Source organism: Prionailurus viverrinus, chromosome D2 (assembly GCF_022837055.1).
Source record: "Prionailurus viverrinus isolate Anna chromosome D2, UM_Priviv_1.0, whole genome shotgun sequence".
In the NCBI taxonomy this organism is placed as follows: Eukaryota; Metazoa; Chordata; class Mammalia; order Carnivora; family Felidae; genus Prionailurus; species Prionailurus viverrinus.
Window position 1 is genome coordinate 70,111,988 of NC_062571.1, and position 21,737 is coordinate 70,133,724.

Here is a 21,737-nt window from a genome sequence, read left to right on the forward strand (position 1 = left end):
ACACCAGCTGTGTTGGAACAGGTTCTCCAGGGGGTCGTGATGTTCCCTGACGTCTGAGAACCACCGGCTTGTAGTAACTCGCTCTCCAGCAGGTATGCCGTCAGTAGGCTGCTAGTTAACACAACTTGGCATGAATCCAATCAGGTGGGACTTATGGCCTCAGTTCTAGTTGAATTGTATCTCCTTTAGTCACTTCTGAGAAAGCCCCTTTCTTTCAGGTACTAAGGCAGGACTAGGGCTGTGTGCAAAGAAGTGACTTTCAAGAATTAACGCACCTAAGACCTGGATGAGAATATGACCTAATAAGACCTCACTGGTAATGTGGTGGCCACTGCTTCACACAGTAGTCAACAGGAAGCGGTACTGGCTTCTGATTTTGATATTACTGGCTGCTTGACTGAATCCAATGAGAAGAAACCTAGTGCAGCATTTCCACGAGTTTCTGCTGGCCCGGCACACAAGAAATCCATGGGAGGTGCGGCCTGTATCCATGATTCTGCATTCTAAATATGACCCGGGTAGGTTTGTCCCTCGATCTGGATGCTAGAGTCACTTGCCTTATCGCATGGTCTTGGAGATGTTCTAATTCTGGAGGGGTCACTGGCCTCTTCTAGAAAAAGGCCGATCTCGAAATGCAGACTTCTCTTATCTGATCCGTAAAGTCCTAGCTTGAGCCAATTAACGTGGCTTCTCATGTTTTGCTCAACCACAACTCAAGGAACGAGTTTTCCCTCTTGTGCGCTAGACCTCCCTCTTGCTATCACGGTCTCAGGGACTCTGTCCCAAAGGCAGATGCCAAGCCCTGTCTGTCCACTTTCTTTCCCCTGAGGTATGGGCTTTATAAAGGTTTTGCTTGTTGCATGTTAGCTTTCTGAGCAGAGGGCTGTCTTTTTTCTTCTCCTTCCTCTTAAGCCCTTGCATAACCATCTCTGTTTTAACCTTTTGCCAAATTCTGTGCTTCTCGCTGTTGGATGTTATTTCAAGTGTTGGAACAGGTAACTTCTACCTTTGAACCTCTGTTGCAACAGGTACAAAGGTTCCAGGAGAGTCTTTGGTCACTCTCAGGGCAGCACGCATTGGCTTCAGATGTGGCCTCATCGCAGGAGCTGAGGAAAGGACAGAGGTGTCTGAATGTGGTGCTGAACCAGTGCAGCCGGCTGTCAGGGGTTCATTTCCTGGCCCCGGGAAGTGAGCCTATTCCTACAAGGTAAGCTGCAATAACACTATCTACTCTCTGGTTTCTACACCGACAGGATGGCAAGGGCAGGGGTGGGGAGGGAAGACACATGTCTCTCCTCAGCCTTGGAGATCTTTTACTATATGAAATTACATTTGGTTTAGTAGTAATCTCAGCTGACTTGTGGGGAGGCAAAGCAGAAACCAAGTGGAAAGGCGTGGAGACATCAAGGCTATGTGAATGCTGGCAGGAGGTGGATTTGGGAGAGAAAGTTGTTAATTTCACTGAATCCAACTAAAATAGACAAACATTTTAAGAGTTACAAAACCAAGATGTATGTCTCCTTCATCTTCCATTCAAAAATTTCTGTGTCAGGATGGTTACAAGGGCTATTTGCCAGCTGCTGATGGCAGGGATTCCCATTTGGAAGGGACTGGGGGGAGAGAGTCCTCAGCAGACGTTCCCTTGGGTGCTGAGGTCTGTACTAGGTGTGTGACCTGTGTTACCTCGTCTGCTCACCACCTTCTAGAAGGTAAGTGGTATTGTTCCCATTTCATAGATGAATAAAGTGTCTCTGGGCTGTTCAACAACTTGGCCTGGGCTACCTAGTTCGCAGGTTGTGTGGCTTAGACTAGACTTCTGACCAGTCCTGTCGCTCTAGGCTGCTGCTATAGAATACAGAATTCTTGTGTTGTCAAAACCTCCCGTTATTTCCTGAAATCTTGGGAGTGTTATTGACGTGTGCATACAATCAAATGGGAATGCCACTCTGCTAGAATTTGTAAATGATCGAGGCACTTCTCAACTTGAGTGCCCGCACCTGGAGGAAAATAGTAAAAAGTAAATTAATTAATTAATAATAATAATAAAAGGAAAAGCTCATTTGGCCCTGAGCGCTCTCCATTCATCTGGTAAAAGAAGCCAGCACTCAGGGTATTAGAATAGCTGAGGGGGTGCCTGGGTGGCTCAGTCGGTAAAACGTCCGACTTCAGCTCAGGTCATGATCTCACGGTTTGTGGGTTCAAGCCCCGCATCGGGCTCTGTGCTGACAGCTCAGAGTCTGGAGCCTGCTTTGGGTTCTGTGTCTCCCTCTCTCTCTGCCCCTCCCCCACTCGTGCTCTGTCTCTTTCACTCTCAAAAATGAATAAATGTTAAAAAAAATTAAAAAAAAAAAAAAAGAATAGCTGAGACTTAACATCCATTCTGCCATTCTCTGACCTCTGCTAGACGGAGCTACTTCTCAAAGGAATGAGCTCCTGAAACTAAGCAATGCCACGTGTCCCTCCAGCCACGAAATCACCAATAAGCTAGACTGACAGGGTGGCTAACCTCCTCTTCCTGTACTTGGTCTTTCTTCTACATCTAAAGTGGGGCTCCTGTGAGGCCCAGGGATCAGGTGCCATTCTCTGAGATTGACCTGGCTCGCCCTGGCTGCTTTTTAGCTTGGAGGCTTTTAGGATCTCTTCTCTGTAGAGCGAAATGAACCCTCATCTAGCTCTGGTAAAGGGTCAGGCTTGTGTCAGACTTACCATGAGCCTTCCTGAAGGGACCACTGGGCATCTGGGAGGTAAGGTGGGGGGTGAGGAGGAAGAAGCCGGAGAACTCACGATTTCTGCTTCCGAATCCAAGAATGGGAGCTCCTGCGCCCTTTTGTGGCCACAGCCCGAGGTGAATCCTCTGAAGCTACTATAGGTTCTGACATCCTGCAGACCAATCTCCAGGACCCTTTTAGGGGTCTGCACATGCGGAACAATTTTTCCAGTAACACTGAGAAGTGACTTGCCTTTTCCTGTCAAGTGGCTCATGCACGTACAGTGGGTTTTCCAGAAGCTGCAAGATACGAGATCAACTGGACAGCTAAGGACATACGTACTCGTTGCCTTCCTGTGGTTTCAAAAGTTCCCAGCTTTAATTGGAGGTGAAGGAGGCAGCACAATCGATTTTTTAATTTAGATTTCAAGGTGTGAAAAGGATGGGCAGCTGATTGTGTCAGAGGAAAAGAACAAAAGCTCTCCGTCTGGGTCACTGTCATTGCTGGTTCCATTGGCTTTATCAGAAGCGCTTGGGGACTGAGGCAGGTGGAGGGAGGACGGAGGTTGGAGGAGGGGGACACTGTGCCAAGTGCCCCACCATCGGGAGGGATGCAACAGCGGGCTGGACCTTCCTGTCCTGGGAGTCGAGGCGGGGAGCGGTGTCCCCTTTCTGGCATGGGTGCTCTGCTCCGGGCACCTCAAGTCAGTCCAGTTTTGTTTTGATCTTCATTTCAAGGTAGTCAGTCACAGGAGCCAAGGGTGAATGGTGCGATTCGGGCTGGCTTTTGTTTCAGCCTTTAGGAGCTGGGGTTAAGGGCTTTGAAAAGGAGCCAGGCAGCTTGGCGGCTTTTCTCCTGCTGCTCAGAATGCTTCCACTTTCAGTTGTGAAAGAAAAACCAGGAAGTGAAGTCCCGGAGCACGTTAGAAAGCCTGGCCATGGCCTGACTCGGGACAGCTCACACAGGGCACAACTGGGGACGCTGGGAGCCGAGCCATCCCTCTGCATGGATGCTCTGGAGCCAGCCTATCCTTGGAGGAACTGGGGGTGAGGGAAGAGGGACAAGGATTCTGTGCCAGGAGGAACCCGGAGCCAGGAGACCCCATTTGCAGGAAGCGCCAACAGATGCGACCCCTTCACAGGGTAAGGGGACCTTCCTGAGGGAGTATTTAGCAAGGGGTCTTGTGAGCATGGGGCAGAGGCGAGGGGCCGCCCCAACCCCCAGCTTCAGCCAGTCTAGAGCCTGCTGTGTGCCTGGCACGTGTCAGCACTCTCTCTCTCTCTCCCAGCTCTCTAATGGACACTTTTAAACTGTCCTTATCAGGAGGGGTGAAGGGAAGGGGGAATGTGGGGCATGTGGACTGGATTTTCTTTCACCTGTCTCTCTTGGAGGAGATGGACCAGAACCGAGACCTCTTCAGTTTTCATTGTGAAATTTGACTCCTTCCTATGGTGAGAGCTAATGGGTGAGGGAGGGATGGATGGTTTCTGAACGGACTTAGATCAGTTTTAAGGGGTAGGGCCATACGTTGAATCTAAGGTGAACTTCAAGGACTTGGGGGGGGGGGGTGCTGTGTGGGTCAGTCAGTTAAGCATCCGACTCTCGGTTTCTGCTCAGGTCATGATCTCACAGTTCACGAGTTCGAGCCCCGTGTCAGGCTCCGTGCTGACGATGCAGATACTCTCTCTATCTCCCTCTCTGATATCTCTCTCTCTCTCAAAATAAGTAAACCTTAAAAAAAAAAAAAAAAAGAGTGAGCTTTGGGAAGGGACTCCATGGTTGGGGATTGCTACCTTCTGTGGGCATTAATCTTCTTTAGTGGTTTGAAAAGTAAAATTGAATCTATCGATCTATCACTCCAATTTGTAAATGATTGGTATTCTCTAACAGCAGCAGAATCCTAAAAAAATAAGACAATTTAGGGGCACCTGGGTGGCTCAGTCAGTTGAGCATCCGAGTCTTGATGTTGGCTCAGGACATGATCTCACAACTGTGGTGTCGAGCCCCGTGACAGGCCTGCTCGAGACTCTGTCTCTCCTCCTCTCTCTGCCCCTCCTCCACTTGCATGAATGCTCTCTCTTAAAATATATAAACTTAAAATAATAATAAAATGTCATTTGATTTTAAAAAGATTGATTTAGGGACACCTGGGTGGCTCAGTCAGCTAAGCATCTTTCTTCGGCTCGGACGATGATTTCACAGTTTGTGAGTTCAAGCCCCGCTTCGGGCTCTCAGCTGACAGCTCAGAGCCTGGAGCCTGCTTTGGTTTCTGTGTCTCCCTCTCTTTCTCTCTCGGTCCCTCCCCTGCTTGTGTGTTCCCTCTCTCTCTCTCCAAAATAAATAAACTTAAAAAAAAAGGTTTATTTGGTAAAAAATAAAAACAGAATAATTGGTTTCACTTGAACGCTCCCTTTCTACTGCAGCATGGGCGTTACTCTGTAGTGGTCCCCTCCAATTGATGAGTATTTGAGATGAACACAGAATCCTCTTAGAAGAGGCATGGTCTAAATTCTTGTGGGCGTCACTTGTGTGCTTGACACAATAAAAGGAACAAAAAATTAGAACAAGGGCCACAGATATTTATAGAACAGGCGGATCATAGAGTTAAATAGATGGTAGGTAAGAAAATGCAGATGGTGGGGTCTCTAGCAAAATGCAAGGTGGATGTGCCCCCATTCCAACTTAATTTAAAACAACAACAGGGGCGCCTGGGTGGCGCAGTCGGTTAAGTGTCCGACTTCAGCCAGGTCACGATCTCGTGGTCCGTGAGTTCGAGCCCCGCGTCGGGCTCTGGGCTGATGGCTCAGAGCCTGGAGCCTGTTTCCGATTCTGTGCTCCCTCTCTCTCTGCCCCTCCCCCGTTCATGCTCTGTCTCTCTCTGTCCCAAAAATAAATAAAAACGTTGAAAAATAAAAATAAAAATAAATAAAACAACAACACACGGCTAAGGCCAAACAGAATATTTCAGCCAGGTATTTGGCTAGGTCCTGACCTAACATAGTCTTCTCTCTCAGGCTATATTCTAACACTTCAGGGCAAAAACACCTACTATAATATTAGTATATGATCGAATGCCTCCGTGCTAAACATGCAGTGAGGGCCACAGATTCTATAGAGAGGCTCGGGGTCTGAGAATGAATGAAGAGGAAGATGAGGCCAGTTAGAGTTAAGCACCAGCTCATAATAGCTGCTCTTAACATTTAATTAAGGCAACCTTATGACATGGATGGTTTCACCATTTTACGGCTGAGAGAATTGGCTCAGGGAAATAAGTAGCTTTTCCAACATCAGAGATCAAAGCTGTCTGTGTGACACGAAAAACCATGGTCCAACCAGTCAGCTACAGAGTTAGCCTTTGTTCAGATCTCTTAGAAAACTGCATTCGTGAAAAGGTTTTCCTGTGTGGTGACCTCGGCAGATCTTGACTTCACATACTTATTAATGCTTCTCAGGTTGACATTTTTCTAGAACTGCCAATGTTACAGCTACCGTTCGTTGACTGTTTCCTATGGGGCAGGGCTGGGCTTAGTCTTGGAGGGGTTATCTTTTAATCTTTGAAACGGTCCTGGGAGGCAGGTGGGTTGTTTCGCAGATGGGGAAACTGAGGCTTACAAGTACAGAAACTGGACACACTTAAGGAAAGGTAGAAACTGGGATTTGAATCCTGGCTCATGTAGTACCGAAGGGCAAACTGTGCCTCCGTTCCAGTGAGTCTGGTCTAGTTTAGTGATGAAAGAACTAGAAACTGGGAGAAATCTCTCTTTTGAAAATCCTTCCCATTCAAATCCGTGGACAAAGAAAGCAGATTGGTCGGTGGTGCCAGGGACTGGGAAAGGAATCGGGAGTACCTGCTTAATGGGCCCAGGGTTTCCTTTAGGGGTGATGAAAATATTTTGGAACTAGATATAAGTGGTTGATTCCACAAAACTGTGAATGTACTAAATGCCACGAAATTATTCACTTTATTTAAAAGGAATTGTTTTTTGATGTATTTTTATTTTGGAGAGAGAAGAGACAGAATGCAAGTAGGTGAGGTGGAGGGGCAGAGAGAGGGGGAGACCCAGAATCCGAAGCAGGCTCCAGGCTCTGAGCTGTCAGCACAGAGCCCAACTCGAGGCTTGAACCCACGAACCGTGAGATCAGGACCTGAGCCGAAGTCAGACGTTTAACTGACCGAGCCACCCAGGCGCCCCCTCTCCCCGAAATTACTCACTTTAAATGGTTGATGGTATGTGAACTGCACCTGGGAAAAGAAAAAACAATCCTCTTGCCTCTGGGAAGGTGGCTTACCAAACCAGGATTTGGCAATTGTTTACTAACCAGGAATGAAGTTTCTGTTCCTGTCTGTTTCCTATTTTTGGCCAGTAGATGCGTGGACCCTCAGCTGGGGTGCAGTCTGAGGTGGTTCTCGTGCGTGGCAGCACCCTGCAAGGGGGACCTGTCCCCAGCAGCCCTGAGTCAGCCGTCATTGTTCTCAGCACACCTGCTGTAAATACGTCCAGGTCTTTATCTCTTTTAAGCAACCATGCCTCTGCATCAAAAAAGGGCTCTCTCACTCACTCTTCCCCAGGACACAGGGCCTGATAGTTCCTAGGCTCTTAATCCATGATGTCTCAATAAATACATGAGATTTGGAGTTTGGAAGGTGAAGCAGCCCCTGTACTTCTGTGGTCAGGCCATAGTATTGACCCTCTTTGGGGGAGCTGGTAGCCAAACTCTGGGTCTCCGTGGGTCAGTCTCCTCTAGGATGTGTGAAGTGGTAGGTAGCTGTGGAAGAGGACGCAGGGGTGGGGTAGGGTCAGAGGAGATAGCTGGGTCAGAATTCACAGGTGCATCATGCCCTCTGCAACGAGAAATCCTTCGTTTAAATAGAAACGAGGAGTTGCTAAGACCTTGGCTCACAAGGTGGAGGGCAGTGACAATATGAAGGTCTTGGTTTCTTCTCCTTCAGGAAGCCTCTGGGTAGGACACCTGGTACTTGGCCAGGAGTCCGGAACGGAGGGAAGCGGAAGTGGGAAAGAGATCCCGGCTTCCTGAGGACCTCTCATGACCAGCAGTGCCTAGAGGGCTCGGTATACAGTACCCCTTTTAAGTAGGAACGGTTACCTGTCCCCTTTTGCGTGCAGTTGAGGGAAACTGACGCCATTGACTTTATGTAGCTATCCCCAGGGCCACGCGAGGGGTAGGGCTGTTGCTCTGGCACCTGGAAGGGCAACGGCCTTGAAAGTTTGTTGCTGTAAATGAGACTGTTGGCCATAAAGCTTGTTGTTTGCACTTTGAATCCGGTGACTTATGACCAGCGGCCAACCAGGTAATTTGAGGGCTGACTCTGCAGGAGCTCTGGCAGGAAGGCCCCTTTCACAAAGTTTCAACTCACTGTTTTTCTCCTGCATGGGTGATGGGGGCCTAGCACTTTGTCCAGACTATCTTTTTACAGGCTCTCTTATCAAGTCCCGTGAACTTCTGGTGCTGATCCTCCTGACCCCCGTTCTCGTAATGAGCAACACACTTGGGAAGCCTTGAGGGGTGTTTGTTGAGACAAGGTTTTCCTCAGGGTAGGGCTGCTGGGCTGTGGTTTGTTGGTAGATTAAGGTTGACTGTGTCAATCTGAGACCCAGATTGGGGGTCAGCCTATGGGTGGCTCAACCATCCTATGGTGTCTTCATGGACCAAGTTAAGAGGCTTGTGGTGTTTAATGTAATGAGGGCTTTTTTGTTAAATCCTACTCAACAGGGCAAGGCCTGGCACCCTAGGGCTCTCTGGTATTTATGAACTGAAATGGCTCTAGTTGAGTTGTATAGTGTCTCCACCAGGCACCAGATACTGTCACCTTCAGTCTTCTTGAGGCTTTTTCTCCCCCACCTTCCTTTCAACTCAAGAGGGATCCTCTACCTGCATCAGAAACACCCCTTCACTATTTCCCTTCCCCAGGTATCATGCTTGTCCCACATCAGCACCTTTAGTCATACTCTACCTCTGCCCCCACATCTGGGTGTTCCCCTCCCCTCCCTTCTCTGTGGAAAAAAAACCGGAGAGACAGAGATGACAGTTGAGAAAGATGGTTTGGTGACAGAATCATGGTTAGAATCCTAGTTGGGGACTTATTAGCCATTGGCCTAATTGGTGGGGTCATCCTCCTTGATTGACCCTGGAAATGACACCACTGGCCATAAACCTAGGAGATCGAGAGCCACACATCCTTGAGAGTCTAGTCTCCACACAGCCCCCTTCACCTAGTCCAGTCTACACTTGCGTCTCCCACACTGAATCCTTCTGTAAGTGTGTTCAATAGGCTCTTGACAGGGGGTAGGTCTTCTAAGTGTTTCTCTGCACATGGCAAAGTGCTGGGCACACAGCTGGTCCAAGACCTTTTGTTTTCCTTTTTAAAATGAAATATGTAATTTTATAAATAAGATATAGAGAGTAAATCTCTCTCTTGCCACATGGACCTCTCCAGTCCACCAGATTCTGCCAAGACTGGTGTATATGCCATTAAGCATTTGTTTACTGCCTGGGGAATTGGTTTTATCTCCTCCTTGACCGTGAAGTCCCAGCGTGCTTTCCGCACGCTGAACACACTGCCTGGCACATAGTAGGTGCTCAAATATTCAAACGCTTGTAGAATGAGTGACCCTTGAGCTCCTTCAGGTCAAGCTGCTTGGTGTGGTCAATGTCATGGCATGTGGCCCCTGGCTGTGGCGTTTCGGAAGAGGGCTCAGCCACCTCTGCTCCATCTGTGTGTGTAGGAGCACATTGGGTCCTTGTAGGACTGAATGCTGCAACCTGTTTCCTTCAACAGATGTTCCTCCCTCGTTCTCTCCTCTGAACTTGTGCCATTGGTAAGCAAAAGGAACAAGTGACTCGCTGGGACCTAGAGGGTTCCTGCTGGACCTCAGGCTCTGTGCAGGGTGTAGTAGACCCTGAAGGCTCAGACAGCTACTGCCTGGGAACACTCACAGCCAAGGCGTCCACTGAGTCACAGGAAGCTTTCCCGAGGCCCAAACCTCAGGATAGAACGGAGCCACCTCCGATTCGTACAAGCCTCCTGAGCTCTGGTTCCTGGAGCTTTCCCTGTGTGATTCAGCAGCAAAGATATTACCCATGGATATGCATTAAAAACATCCTGATTTATTTATAGCGTGCTTACTCGCAGGCCAGGAAAACCATTTCAAGCGTAACCCTCCCCCTCTCCCTGCCAGCTGCCTTACAAATTGGAGTTGTTGGCTATGGCCTAGCATTTGGGCGGGGAAGGGCAAGGCGTGTGACCTTGATATCGCTTTCCTGTTTTAATTAAACACTCACAGAATATTTCCATGCTGTGGAAATGACCGCTCAGTCACCCCCCGGGACTTCATAGGGGTCCCCTTTGGGAATACAGTCTCCCTGCTCTGTCCTGCCTGACCCCGTGGAGAGGAGGCGGCCCTCTGCCGTCTGCCTGGGGACATTGCCTGGTGTGTGTGCCCCCGAGCACACTGGGTGCCAGGCCCCAGATGGAGAGAGGGGTCTGTGTCTGGTGACCTGGATCTGCTTGCTGGAGAAGGCTGGCGCGAGTGGTGGCCTGAGCACCTGGGCAGCGGTGACTGGCTGGAAAGTCAACTGTCATCTCCTAGGTCAGGATCTTACGCCAGCCTCTTCTCGGCTCCTTGCAGTGAATGTTGAAAGGTGCCCTTTCAGGGCCCCTTTTGGCCCTGTGACTCAAACTTCACCTTTGCTCTCTTTATCTGCTAAAGAAATGGATGAAAAACGTTTCCACCCCCAGCGCTGCTGTCCGAACCGGCTCACTCTGTGGCTAAGAGGATTGCACACAACGCGAGCGCTCAGAACGGCCGCGTTCAGTGTGGCTTTGGTGGTGGGAAGGCTGCCCTTGCAGAAATGAAGCTGAGGCCACGTTCTCAGGCACATGCACATGAAATGTCAACAACCGAGGTGGTGGAACTTTCTCGATCAGCTGCCTCAGGCCGAGGTGGGGTCATTTGGAGCTCTTGTTTGTTCTTGGGTTTTTGCTCGTCTTTTTTAAAGCAGTAAAGCACGCGTATTTCACGTTAAACAGCGCCTGCTCTCAAGTTACCTTCCTGATGAGACTTGCTTGAAAACTTAACCCCTGCTGTCCACAATCCTCTTCCCTGATTCTATTTTTTTTTTAATTCCATATACTATGCAATCTAGTCATTGGTCAGACTTGCCAAACTCCCCGAGAAAATACAACCCCACAAGGACAGGGTTTTCACTGCCATGTCCCCAGCACCTGGAATGACACCAATATACAGTCAAGCCCTTAAATATCTCTTGGCTGAATGATTGAATACTTGAAATTTTCATGGAAAATCCACTCATGATTCCTCTTCCTCCATACATCTTTTCATATGAGGAATATACTTTCAGAAACACAAACACATAGGCATTTGTCCAAGTGTGGATTTTTTTTTTCTTTCTACTCAGTAATGTATCATAGAGCCCTTTCCACATCAGTACATACAGATCTGCTTTATTCTTTATAATACCTGCCCAGAGCACACTGTGTGACAGTGCTCTGATTTATTTGGTTGCTCTCCTATCAAGGTAGGCTTTCCTGGTCTCCCGCATTATAAAAAAAAAAAATAAAAAAATCCTGTAGATGTAACAATAGTGAACAGAATAGCTGATACTTGATTCTATACACCAGGCACTGTTCTAAGTACTTTACAGGTACATTAACTCCTTTAATCACGAAGAAGATATTTTCATTGCCATTTTACAGATGAGAAACCACACAGGGCCACCTGGGTGGCTCAGTCGGTCGAGCATCCAACTTCAGCTGGGGTCATGATCTTGCTGTTTGTGAGTTCGAGCCCCGTGTCAGGCTCTGTGCTGACAGCTCAGAGCCCAGAGTCTGCTTCAGATTCTGTGTCTCCCTCTCTGTCTCTCTCTGCCCCTCCCCAGTTCGCACTCTGTCTCTGTCTCTCTGTCAAAAATAAAGATTAAAAAAAATTTTTTTTTTTTTTAAAGAAACCACACAGAGGTTATCTAGGGTAGGAGACCACATTCCTAACCAGTACCTTGAACAGCCATTTGTAATATATTTTATAAAACTGATGTCTTTCTACAGGATGAGTCACTAGTAGGGTCATTAGTTCAAAGGGCACACGTTTTAAATTGTGTTAGAAGGCAATGAGCACGTCTTTAAGGAGACTGCACCTAATTTACGTTTCCCTAACAGTGCATTTTACACTATTTCATCTTTGCTACTCTTATGGGTGGGGGAAAAGACATTTCATTTAAATTTGCATTTATTAAATGATAAGCGAAGATGAATGTCTTTCTCATAAATAATGTTTTGCTGTGAACATTCTGGTTGTGACCTTTGCTTTGTGTTTTATTGTGTTTGTTGTGTTTTGTTTTTTGTTGATTTCTAAGCATTCCTTATTGAGGAAATGAGCTCTTTAGATAGGCAAAGTATTTGATACTTTTCCCAGTTTATCTTTGTCTCTGGTATCTTTCCTGCAAGGCAAATATTTTTAAAAATTTTATGTAAGCTTGCCAACATTTTCATTTACAGCTTCTAGGCTTTGTGTCTATCTCAAGTCTTCCTCCTACCAGAATTATAAAAAGAAAACATTCTCTCATGCTTTTTATCCCCAAATACTCTTACGGTTGTCATTGTTTCATATTTAAGTCTTTGATCCACCTTGAGCTAATTTTTGTTGGGGGGGTAAGACAGTGATCAGCTTGATGTCTTTTCTCTGAATGGCTAGCCAGTTGTCTTGATAGTTTTAAGTGAAAAAAAATCTATCTTTATTTGAAATGCAATTTAGTATATGTGAATATATCCCCTGGGAGTTTCAGTATCATTTTGTTACAGAGTTTCGTGTATTCATGATCAATAGAAAACTTCTCTAGCTCTATCAGAAGCAAATGTGGTAATGTTGAACTCTCTGGTCCCCCCCTAGCCCCAATTCCTGTTGGTTTTCAAAACTTTTCTGATTCTTGGGGCACCTGGGTGATTCAGTAGGTTGAGCCTCTGACTCTTGCTTTTGGGTCAGGTCATGGTCCCACAGTTGGTGGGTTTGAGCCGGGCATCAAGCTCCGTGCTGACAGTGTGGAGCCTGCTTGGGATCTCCGTCGCCCTCTCTCTGCCCTACCTCTGCTAGTGCTTGTCTGTTCTCAAATTAAATAAACTCTAAAAAAATTTCTTTTATTAATAAGCTTTATTTTTCTGGGTGGAGCTTATTTTTTTTTTTAAATGTTTATTTTTGAGAGCGAGAGACAGAGTATGAGTTGGGGAGGAGCAGAGAGAGAGGGAGGCACAGAATCCAAAGCAGGCTCCAGGCTCTGAACTGTCAGCACAGAGCCTGCTATGGGACTTGAACTCATGAACCATGAGATCATGACCTGAGCCAAAGTGGGAGGCTTAACAGACTGAGCCACCCAGGCACCCCTCTGGCTGAACTTTAGAATCAACTTTTTATTTCCCAAGTAATTCTGTTGGTTCTTATTAAAGTTACATTAAATGTATAGATACATTTAGGAATATGGGGTCCTCTTGACTATCTCAAGCATGCGTTTCCAGTTTTCAAGCCTTTCTTATGTCCCTCAGATCTAAACTTTTTAAATAGAGACTTTACACATTTATTCTTTTTTAAAAAATGTTTGTGTTTAAGAGAGAGAAAGAGAGAGATGGTGAGTGGAGAAGGGGCAGAGAGAGAGGGAGACATAGAATCTGAAGCAGGCTCCAGGGTCCGAGCTGTTAGCAAAGAGCCCAACGCAGGGCTCAAACCCGTGGACCACAAGATCATGACCTCAGCCGAAGTCAGACGCTTAACCAACTGAGCCACCCAGGCACCCCTACACATTTACTCTTATATATGCTATTGTGAATGACTTTTCCCCCATTACTTTTGAATCAGCTATTTGCATGAAATGAAGGAAAGCTATTGAGTTTCTAGCTACGAATTTGGTAACTAGCCACGTTATTGAATTATTTCATGGCTTCTAATTGCCTCTTATTTCCTTAGAGAGTTTTTAAGACTCCCCTCCCAGCTGTTTTTTTTTTTAATTGGGAAATATGACAACAAATTTTATCTCAGATATAACCGAACATTGACCCTTCTGACCTTTACATCATTTTAAATAGTATGAGTAGCTGAGATTGACCTCTTTTGAAGTCAATGCTTTTCTAATATCAGGGTTTTCTGACTGTTTAAGTTTTAAGAAACAGTATCATATCTTTTATTTCTCAAAAGCAGAAAACTATATTTGATGCAGAAGAGTAAACTGGTGTAAGAAAAGGTGGAAAACCCTTAGCTCCAGACCTCTGAAGATACTGGGTGAAGGGTCTTGAAATAGAATGCACATCTGCTTCATGTTCACTGCATATTAAGGAAAAGTTATTTTCATGAAGCTATTTGTATGTTTGTAATGCTCTGTTGACCTTTTGCCATTACTTTGGAATTTGTCTAGAAATATTAACTATGTGGTTAAGAACTGAGGTGGAAGCTTCCTACATTGGAGGGGGAGGCAGGGATTTAGGGAAACTAACAATGGAGCCTGGGCAGGTGATTTAAAGCCCAACTAAGAAAGCATAACTTTCATATACAGCCTCCTAAATAACACACAGGCCCCTCTGGAGTCATTATGAGTCGTAAAGGCTTGTGACCTAGTCCCTAGAAGAAACTAAGTGATTCAGTACAGAAGAATGTGTTAACTAACTGGGAATAAGAACCTGGGGACTCTGGTCTCCCTTTTAATGAGCTCTCTATCACCACAAAATGAGTCCTTACATGTAGGGGAACAGAGAAACCAATTAAATCCAAATTAGTTACTATTCTAGAAGGTAGATTTTTTTTTTCCCCAAAAGCTTATGATTGCAATTTATATCTCGTTACCACACAGAAAATAGTTAGTTCTTCAGGCCTAAAAGCAAAGATAATTTGCCTTATTGTTCTTTGACACAATTATTTTTTCTAGGCTGGATTTCCTGCTCACTTACTACTGTAGATGACATCATTTGATAAGATTCATCTTGTAGAGTCTTTCAAGCTCAGAGGTATATACTCATCCTGAGTAGTCCTGGGTATGTGTTAGAAATGCCTCCTTTTCACTCCCTACTATTCCTAACCCAATACTGTGCCAAATACTGATATGGGAGTACCTATCTCAATATTGGCCAGAGTGACTTTTGATGATCTAAGATTTGGGAGTTTGAGTTTTAGGAAGGGAAACATGGTCTAACAGAGGATTTAAAGCAGACAGTTCTAAACCAGAAAACTGGCCATTTATTCAAGAACCACTCATGAAAAGCTAACTATCTGCCAGAAATGGTGGAGGCATTGGAGATACAATAGTGCACAAAACAAAAATCTCTGTTCTAGTTAGAACATCAGTTCAGTAGGGACAACGGATGATAAGGGACTAGGACTATTTCAGATAGTGAACAGTATCATGGAGAAGAGAAAGAAAGGTTCTGTGGTAGTGACTGGAGTGGAAAAGGCAATATTAAGTAGGGTGATCAGAGAGAGTAAGTCTCTGAGGAGGTGACATTTGAGTTGAGGCCCAGCCTATAAGTATTACACACTGTTTCAGATCTGGGGAATAGTGTTTCAGGCAAAGGGAAGAGCAAATACAGAAGCTTGAAGGGAATTGACATATGGGTGGAAACCTGAATTCATGTAGGAAAAATAAGATCTTTCAAAGAAAAGGGACTACAAAACAATATTTGTAAGTCGAAGATAACCTGAAAGCTTCATGGCAATAAACATAGTTGACCAAAAACTAGAATAGTAGAAGGGTCCATTTGGGGACTTCATTCACAGAAAATGGGACTTCATGAAGAAATGGTGGCCCAAATCCTCAAAGGAGCAAAACTCTGAGCTGAATATGGGGTAGTCATAACCTAGACATGGGGGCTGGTCCTGGGAGCTTGCAAGCAGGTATAAAGGTGGAAGGTATCCTTCAGCTAGCTTGGGAACTAAATGTGTCAGGAGCCAGGAGACGAGTGACTTCATACCACAGAGGAGGGAAGACCCTGGAGGGAGCCAAGGGGAGGACTGGGGACAAATGGACATGCTGGTGTAAGGGACTACAGCATGTCACTATCACCACGTCAAAAAGTGAAGGAAGCTTTCCACCTGGGGCCATCCTAACCATTTTAATGTGTAGTATGGCTTGCTCAACAATCTGTAGATGACCTGGAACAGGCATTCCTACATACGGTATAACACAGCTCTCTTTCCTCTTTGCCACCATCACACTTTCCCCTCCTCCATTCCTTCCCAAATAGTGATATAAAGAGAGAAGGAAATGCCACCACATCAACTCCTTGTGGAGGGTTCCATGAAATGACTGAACCAGAATTGTAATTTGAGTGACAAAGGACACGTGACAAAAGAGACAGTAGATTTTCTCCTCATTTACTTGAACGTATCTGGAAATTGTAATGGATTCATTCTAAAGGTTGGGATGATAACCAGAGCTTCCCAGTTCAGTAGTGGTGTAGCCCAAAGGTTTTACCATCTCTTGGGCTCTCAGCTTCTCCCAACTGAACAATGAGAGAGTTACGTGATATAGTTGCAAATCCTCTCTGGCACTAGCATCATAAGGTTAAAAATATGTGTATGTCTTAAGAAGGCTATCCACACTACTGAATGGGAGCAGGGGAACCTGGGTCGCTCAGTTGATAGAGCATCTGACTCTATCTCAGGGTCATGAGTTAAGGCCCACACTGGGCTTAGAGCCTACTTAAAAAAAAAAAAAAAGAAAGAAAGAATGGGAGAAAATATTGGCAAATCATATATCTGATAAGGGTCTAGTATCCAGAATATGTAAAGCACTCTTACAACTCAACAACAAAAAGACAAACCACCCAATTTAAAAATGAGCGAAGGACTGTAATAGATCTTTCTTCACAGAAGAAATACAAATAGTCAACAAGCATATGAAAAGATGTTCAACGTCATTAGTCATTAGGGAAATGGTATTTCATACCTAGTGGGATGGCTATTATCAAAACCCCCCCGAAAATAGTAAGTGTTGGTGAGGATATAAAGAAATCAGAACTGTCTATTGCTGTTTGGAATGTAAAATGGCACAGCCATTGTGGAAGACATTTTGGTGGTTCTTCAAAAGGTTTAAATGTAAAATTACCATGTGACCCAGTAATTCCATTTCTAGAAATTTACCGTAAAGAACTGAAAATAGGTATTCAAGCAAAATCTGCATACAAATGTTCATAGCACTGGTCACCATTGCCAAGATGTAGGAACAACCCCGATATCTACCAGCTGATGAATGAATCCGTAAAATGTCTGTCTACACAATGGAATGTTATTCAGCCATAAGAAATGAAGTATTAATATATGCTATAACGTGGATAAACCTTGTAAATATGCTGAGTGAGAAATGTCAGGCACAGAGTCCCATATACACGATTCATTTATATGAAATATTAAGAATTTGTAAGTCCATAGAAACAAAGTACATCAGTGGTTGCCAGGGGCTGAGGAGGAAGGGGAGAGGGGGACTAACTGCTTAAGGGGCACTTGGGTTTTTTTTTTTTTTTTTTGCGTGATGAAAATGTTTTGGACCTAACTAGATGTGATGGTTGTACAACATCGTGAATGTACTAAATGCTGCTGAATTGTACATTTTATTTAAAAAAAATTTTTTTTTGTAACATTCATTTAGTTTTGAGACAGAGAGAGACAGAGCATGAACAGGGAGGGGCAGAGAGAGAGGGAGACACAGAATCTGAAACAGGCTCCAGGATCTGAGCTGTCAGCACAGAGCCCGACGCGGGGCTCGAACTCACGGACCGTGAGATCATGACCTGAGCCGAAGTCGGATGCTTAACCGACCAAGCCACCCAGGCGCCCCTGAATTGTACATTTTAAAACGGCTGGGCGCCTGGGTGGTTTGGTCGGTTAAGCGTCCGACTCTTGGTTTCAACTCAGGTCATGATCTCACAGTTCAGTTTGTGAGGGGCTGACAGCATGAAGCCTGCTTGGGATTCTCTGCCTCCCTCTCTTTCTGCTCCTCCCCCCCGCCCCGACTGCTCTCAAAATAAATAAACTTTTAACAATGTGGAGAGGCAGAGAGGAGCTGTCTGATATTCTGCACATGTCCTATTTGAGTTCAATATCTGATTTACAATAGCAAACAAAGTGAGTAAGCTATTTCACTTGACAAATAGATATATCTCTCAGTGTCTTCTGCAAATAAAATCCCTTGCCAATGCAAGCAAGGTACTTCATTCTCCTGAAGCTGTGGACCTGGCTTTCATAAGTATCTCCCTTGTTTGTATCCCAGTGGCCAGTCTCATCACATCTGTGGGCTGTATAACTTCAGTATGTCTGAAAGGAAGGCTTAAGAATTGACAGACCATGGTCCAGATTAATCCAGATGTCTTTTTGTTCATCCCATACCAGACTCTTACTGCTTGGGCCTGTAGTTAAAACTGAGGATTCATAAAAATCCAGTGTGCTAGATTATCTAGGGAGAACAAAATCTGATGATCTCGTGATCGTGGATTCACATTACCGTGTGGTAACAACCAGCCCGGGTCAACAGCAGGTGCTGACTTTGCTCTGGTCACGGGTTCTGTCTCTCTCCTTGCCTCTCTCTGTGCTATCTGCCCATCTCTTCGACCACCCTCCTCCCCGCATCCCTGGCTGCCACCTGCCACAGAAATTTCACCTCTAGCCCTTCTTTTGAAGACAACATTTGCAAAATCTCTTGTTAAAATGTAAATCTGCCGTCTGCAAGAAGGGAGCAAAAGTCCTCAGTGTGACAGGCTGTTCTCATAGGTGAGAAGGAGAGTGAAGGTAAGAATCTCTTAATTTGAAGGTGAGATTAGGACAGAGGAGAGAATCCCAGATCAGAAGATATTAGCTTGTGGCAGTGTCCCCAAGCTCAGGAACCGGGCTGGCGGTGGCAGGATGGGTGAGCACAGAGCAGGTCTCTCTTCGCTTCAGCTCTGCTACCTGCTTTGTCAATTTCATAATTTTCCCTGGGGCGGCCCCACCTCCCCGCCTCCCCGCCTGGGGTGGCTGGCTCTTGAACACATTCTGTCGCCCCGAGTGCCACTTCACAAGTCCAGGACAGGCTGGATTCTAAAAATCCCAGCTCTCACAATCCTGGCAGGCAGTCACAGTAGGTAGCACCACCAGTCCTTATGTGACCTAGCACCTGTGGGGCCTTGCCTTTGTTTTTGTTTTGTCGTCTTTTTCTTCCCCTAAACACAATGTGGAAGACACCAAGGAGTTGGGGACAGTCATCCCAGTCTCTGGAAGGTCAGTTTTCCTCCATAAAATGGCTCCAAATTCAGGTAATAGCCAATCAGGGAGCAGAAAAATGCTAAGGTGGCTGAAGCATTCTTGTGACCATGCCTGCTCCCACACACAATTCCTGAGCTCGGTTAGCCTTTGCTGGGGTGGAGGGAGAAAGTTCCAGACGCCAGCTAATGGCGGCAGCCCCAAAGTTCTCAGAGTTCTCAGGGCAACTATGATCTTTATCTGATAAAACTTGTTCTCTCAGGCTTGCTTTGTTCTCTCAATTTTAAAGTGGGAATGTTTGGTCTCATCTCTGAGATACTATTCCATAGGGCCCTGCAATAAACTTTTTTTTTTTAATAGAATTTATTGTCAAATTGGCTTACATACAACACCCAGTGCTCATCCCAGCAAGTACCCTCCTCAATGCCCATCACCCACTTTCCCCTCTCTTCCACACCCCCCACCATCAACCCTCAGTTTGTTCTCTGTATTTAAGAGTCTTTCATGGTTTGCCTCCCTCTCTGTTTGTAACTATTTCTTCCCTTTCCCTTCCCCCGTGGTCTTCTGTTAAGTTTCTCAAGATCCACATATGAGTGAAAACATATGATATCTGTCCTTCTCTGATGGACTTATTTCACTCAGCATGATACCTTCTGGTTCCATCCACGTTGCTGCAATGGCATGATTTCATTCTTTCTCATTGCCAAGTAGTATTCCATTGTATATATAAACCACATCTTCTTTATCCGTTGAATCTTAGAGGTGACAGTAAAGGCAATTCAGAATTTGTGTTCTTGAGAACACCCAGATGTTCCTTTGCCGTCACCTCTACGGTTCCAGCCAGATTCAGTCTCTTTGAACCCCAAAGCTAGACTCGGGATGAAAGAGGGGTTTTGCAGATTTTTATGGGGAAGCGGCAGCAGGAAATGCTGAGTGAACTGGGACAAGTCACTTTACCCTTGGGAGCTCCGATTTGCTTATCTGTAAAATGCTATGTCATGACATTGGTTGGATTAAATTCCATGATTTTCGCAAACAATCCAGTCTGAAAACTGTGAGGCAAGAGATGGAAGAGATGGCCTTAGCCAGAGTAAATTCCTAGGACTTGCCCAAACACTAGCTCCTTCTACTAGAGCAGTTTGAAGCCAGACATCGCTAGAAGCTACAAGAAAAGCTGGGTTGGGGAAAAAGCTTTGCTGCTTTCAGTTCCCTGAGATCTCCTCCTGGCCTCAATCTTCAGTGCTCACTTGCTACCATGCATCAGGTGCATTTTCCAGCATCCTTTCCATGTACCTGGCTGACATTGCCTCCAGTAAAAATGGTTTCTCCAAGGCTCCCTGGAGGAAAGGACATTGGACACAGCAAGCTGATGCTGTTGATCCCTGAGACTCTCCCGATGCTTCAAGAAAGCAAGCAATGAGCAAGGTGTAGCTGGTCAGCAGGAAATGTCATTCATGCAGAAAGCTTGATTTTTAAAATCTGCTCTGTCACCTCTACAGAGGTTCCCTGTTCTGTTTGTTTTATACTAGAAAAATCCAGCCAGAAGAGTCCTTCCTGACTCTTGGTCTGACTGGTCAGGAGAAGCTCTCCAGAGTGCCCTCCTCTGACAACCAGCTTAGTTTGGATCCAGAAAGGCTCTTCTAGGCCCTGTTGGGCCAAAAAACAAAAAGGCAATCATTTTGCAAAATTGTCTAGGAAATGATTAACCTGTTTCCTTTAATCCTTTCTGCCTTGTGGGAGGACATTCAAGTTGTGGCCAGGCAGGGTGGGGGGCGGGTAGAGAATGCACTGTATTATTTTCAACTTTGCTAAAGTAAACAGTAAGAGAAATTCTGTCCCGAGAGAGGTCCAACCCTGGTTTGTTGGAGGGTTAGAAGTGCGGGAGTGCATGCGTGTATGTGTGTGCGTCCTTTTGTAAACGCGACTATCGAGTAAAAAAATATATATATGGCCATTTCCTCTAACTTTTTCTTTCTTCTTTCTTTTCTTTTTTTTTTTTTTAAGGCCTGAATTTCCTGCTGCTATTCACAAAGATGCTTTTTATCTTTAACTTCTTGTTTTCTCCACTTCCAACTCCGGCACTCATCTGCATCCTGACCTTAGGAACTGCCATCTTCCTGTGGCTGATCAACAGACCGCAGCCAGTCCTCCCTCCTGTGGATTTGAACAACCAGTCGGTGGGAATCGAGGTAACTGACCAATCCTCTTTCTAGTTTGATCAAGCGCAAAATGTAATCCAAGTCCTTGGCATAACTCAGGAGGAGAATCAGGTATAGCGTTGGAAAGGAAGCCTTTTAGGTTAACCATCGCCAGAAAATCTACAAATTTCAACTTCTATTACTGGCGTACTTTCTTTTTAACAGCCATAAAACCACAGCTAGGTTTTAGGATGCTAATAATCTGGATCAGGGTTGGTCAACTACAGCCCGTGGGCAGAATCCACCTTTATATGAGCAACTAGCCAGCTAAGAATGGTTTTTACATCTTTTAAGAGATGTTAACCAAATAAAAAGAGATGTGCGCCACGAAGCCCCAAGTTTTTACTATGTAGCCCTCTATGGGAAAATTTTGCTGACCTGTTATCTAGGTGATAGAGCCAGTGTTGGTGGCAGGAGAAAGCCGTCATTGAGATACCCAATACCTGAGAATGGTAAAGAGGTAATTTCCTGAAGTTAAATTCTGGCTTTGGGTCCATATTCATTCTTAAAACTGGCAGAAGCTGAAGAGGGCTTTTTGCCTCAATTCCCCAACTTTCAGCAAGTCACACAGCTTCCTACCTCTCTGA

The 21,737-nt window shown here is 45.5% G+C and overlaps 1 protein-coding gene across 6 annotated transcripts in view; it reads left to right on the forward strand.

Annotated features, from left to right (window-relative positions):
• The first annotated feature begins 1,070 nt into the window (after positions 1-1,070).
• ACSL5 (acyl-CoA synthetase long chain family member 5) overlaps positions 1,071-21,737 on the forward strand; it is a 44,643-nt gene continuing 23,976 nt past the window's right edge. The window contains exons 1-3 of one of the 6 annotated variants that reach the window (XM_047826080.1): positions 3,726-3,850; positions 14,652-14,730; positions 20,957-21,141. In XM_047826080.1, coding sequence (XP_047682036.1) covers positions 14,682-14,730; positions 20,957-21,141 — 234 coding nt within the window. In that variant the 5' untranslated portion in view covers positions 3,726-3,850; positions 14,652-14,681. Of the gene's footprint in view, positions 1,208-3,544; positions 3,851-14,651; positions 14,731-20,956; positions 21,142-21,737 lie in introns of those variants that run through there. The other 5 variants (XM_047826084.1, XM_047826083.1, XM_047826082.1 and 2 more) reach the window with 5 other exon arrangements.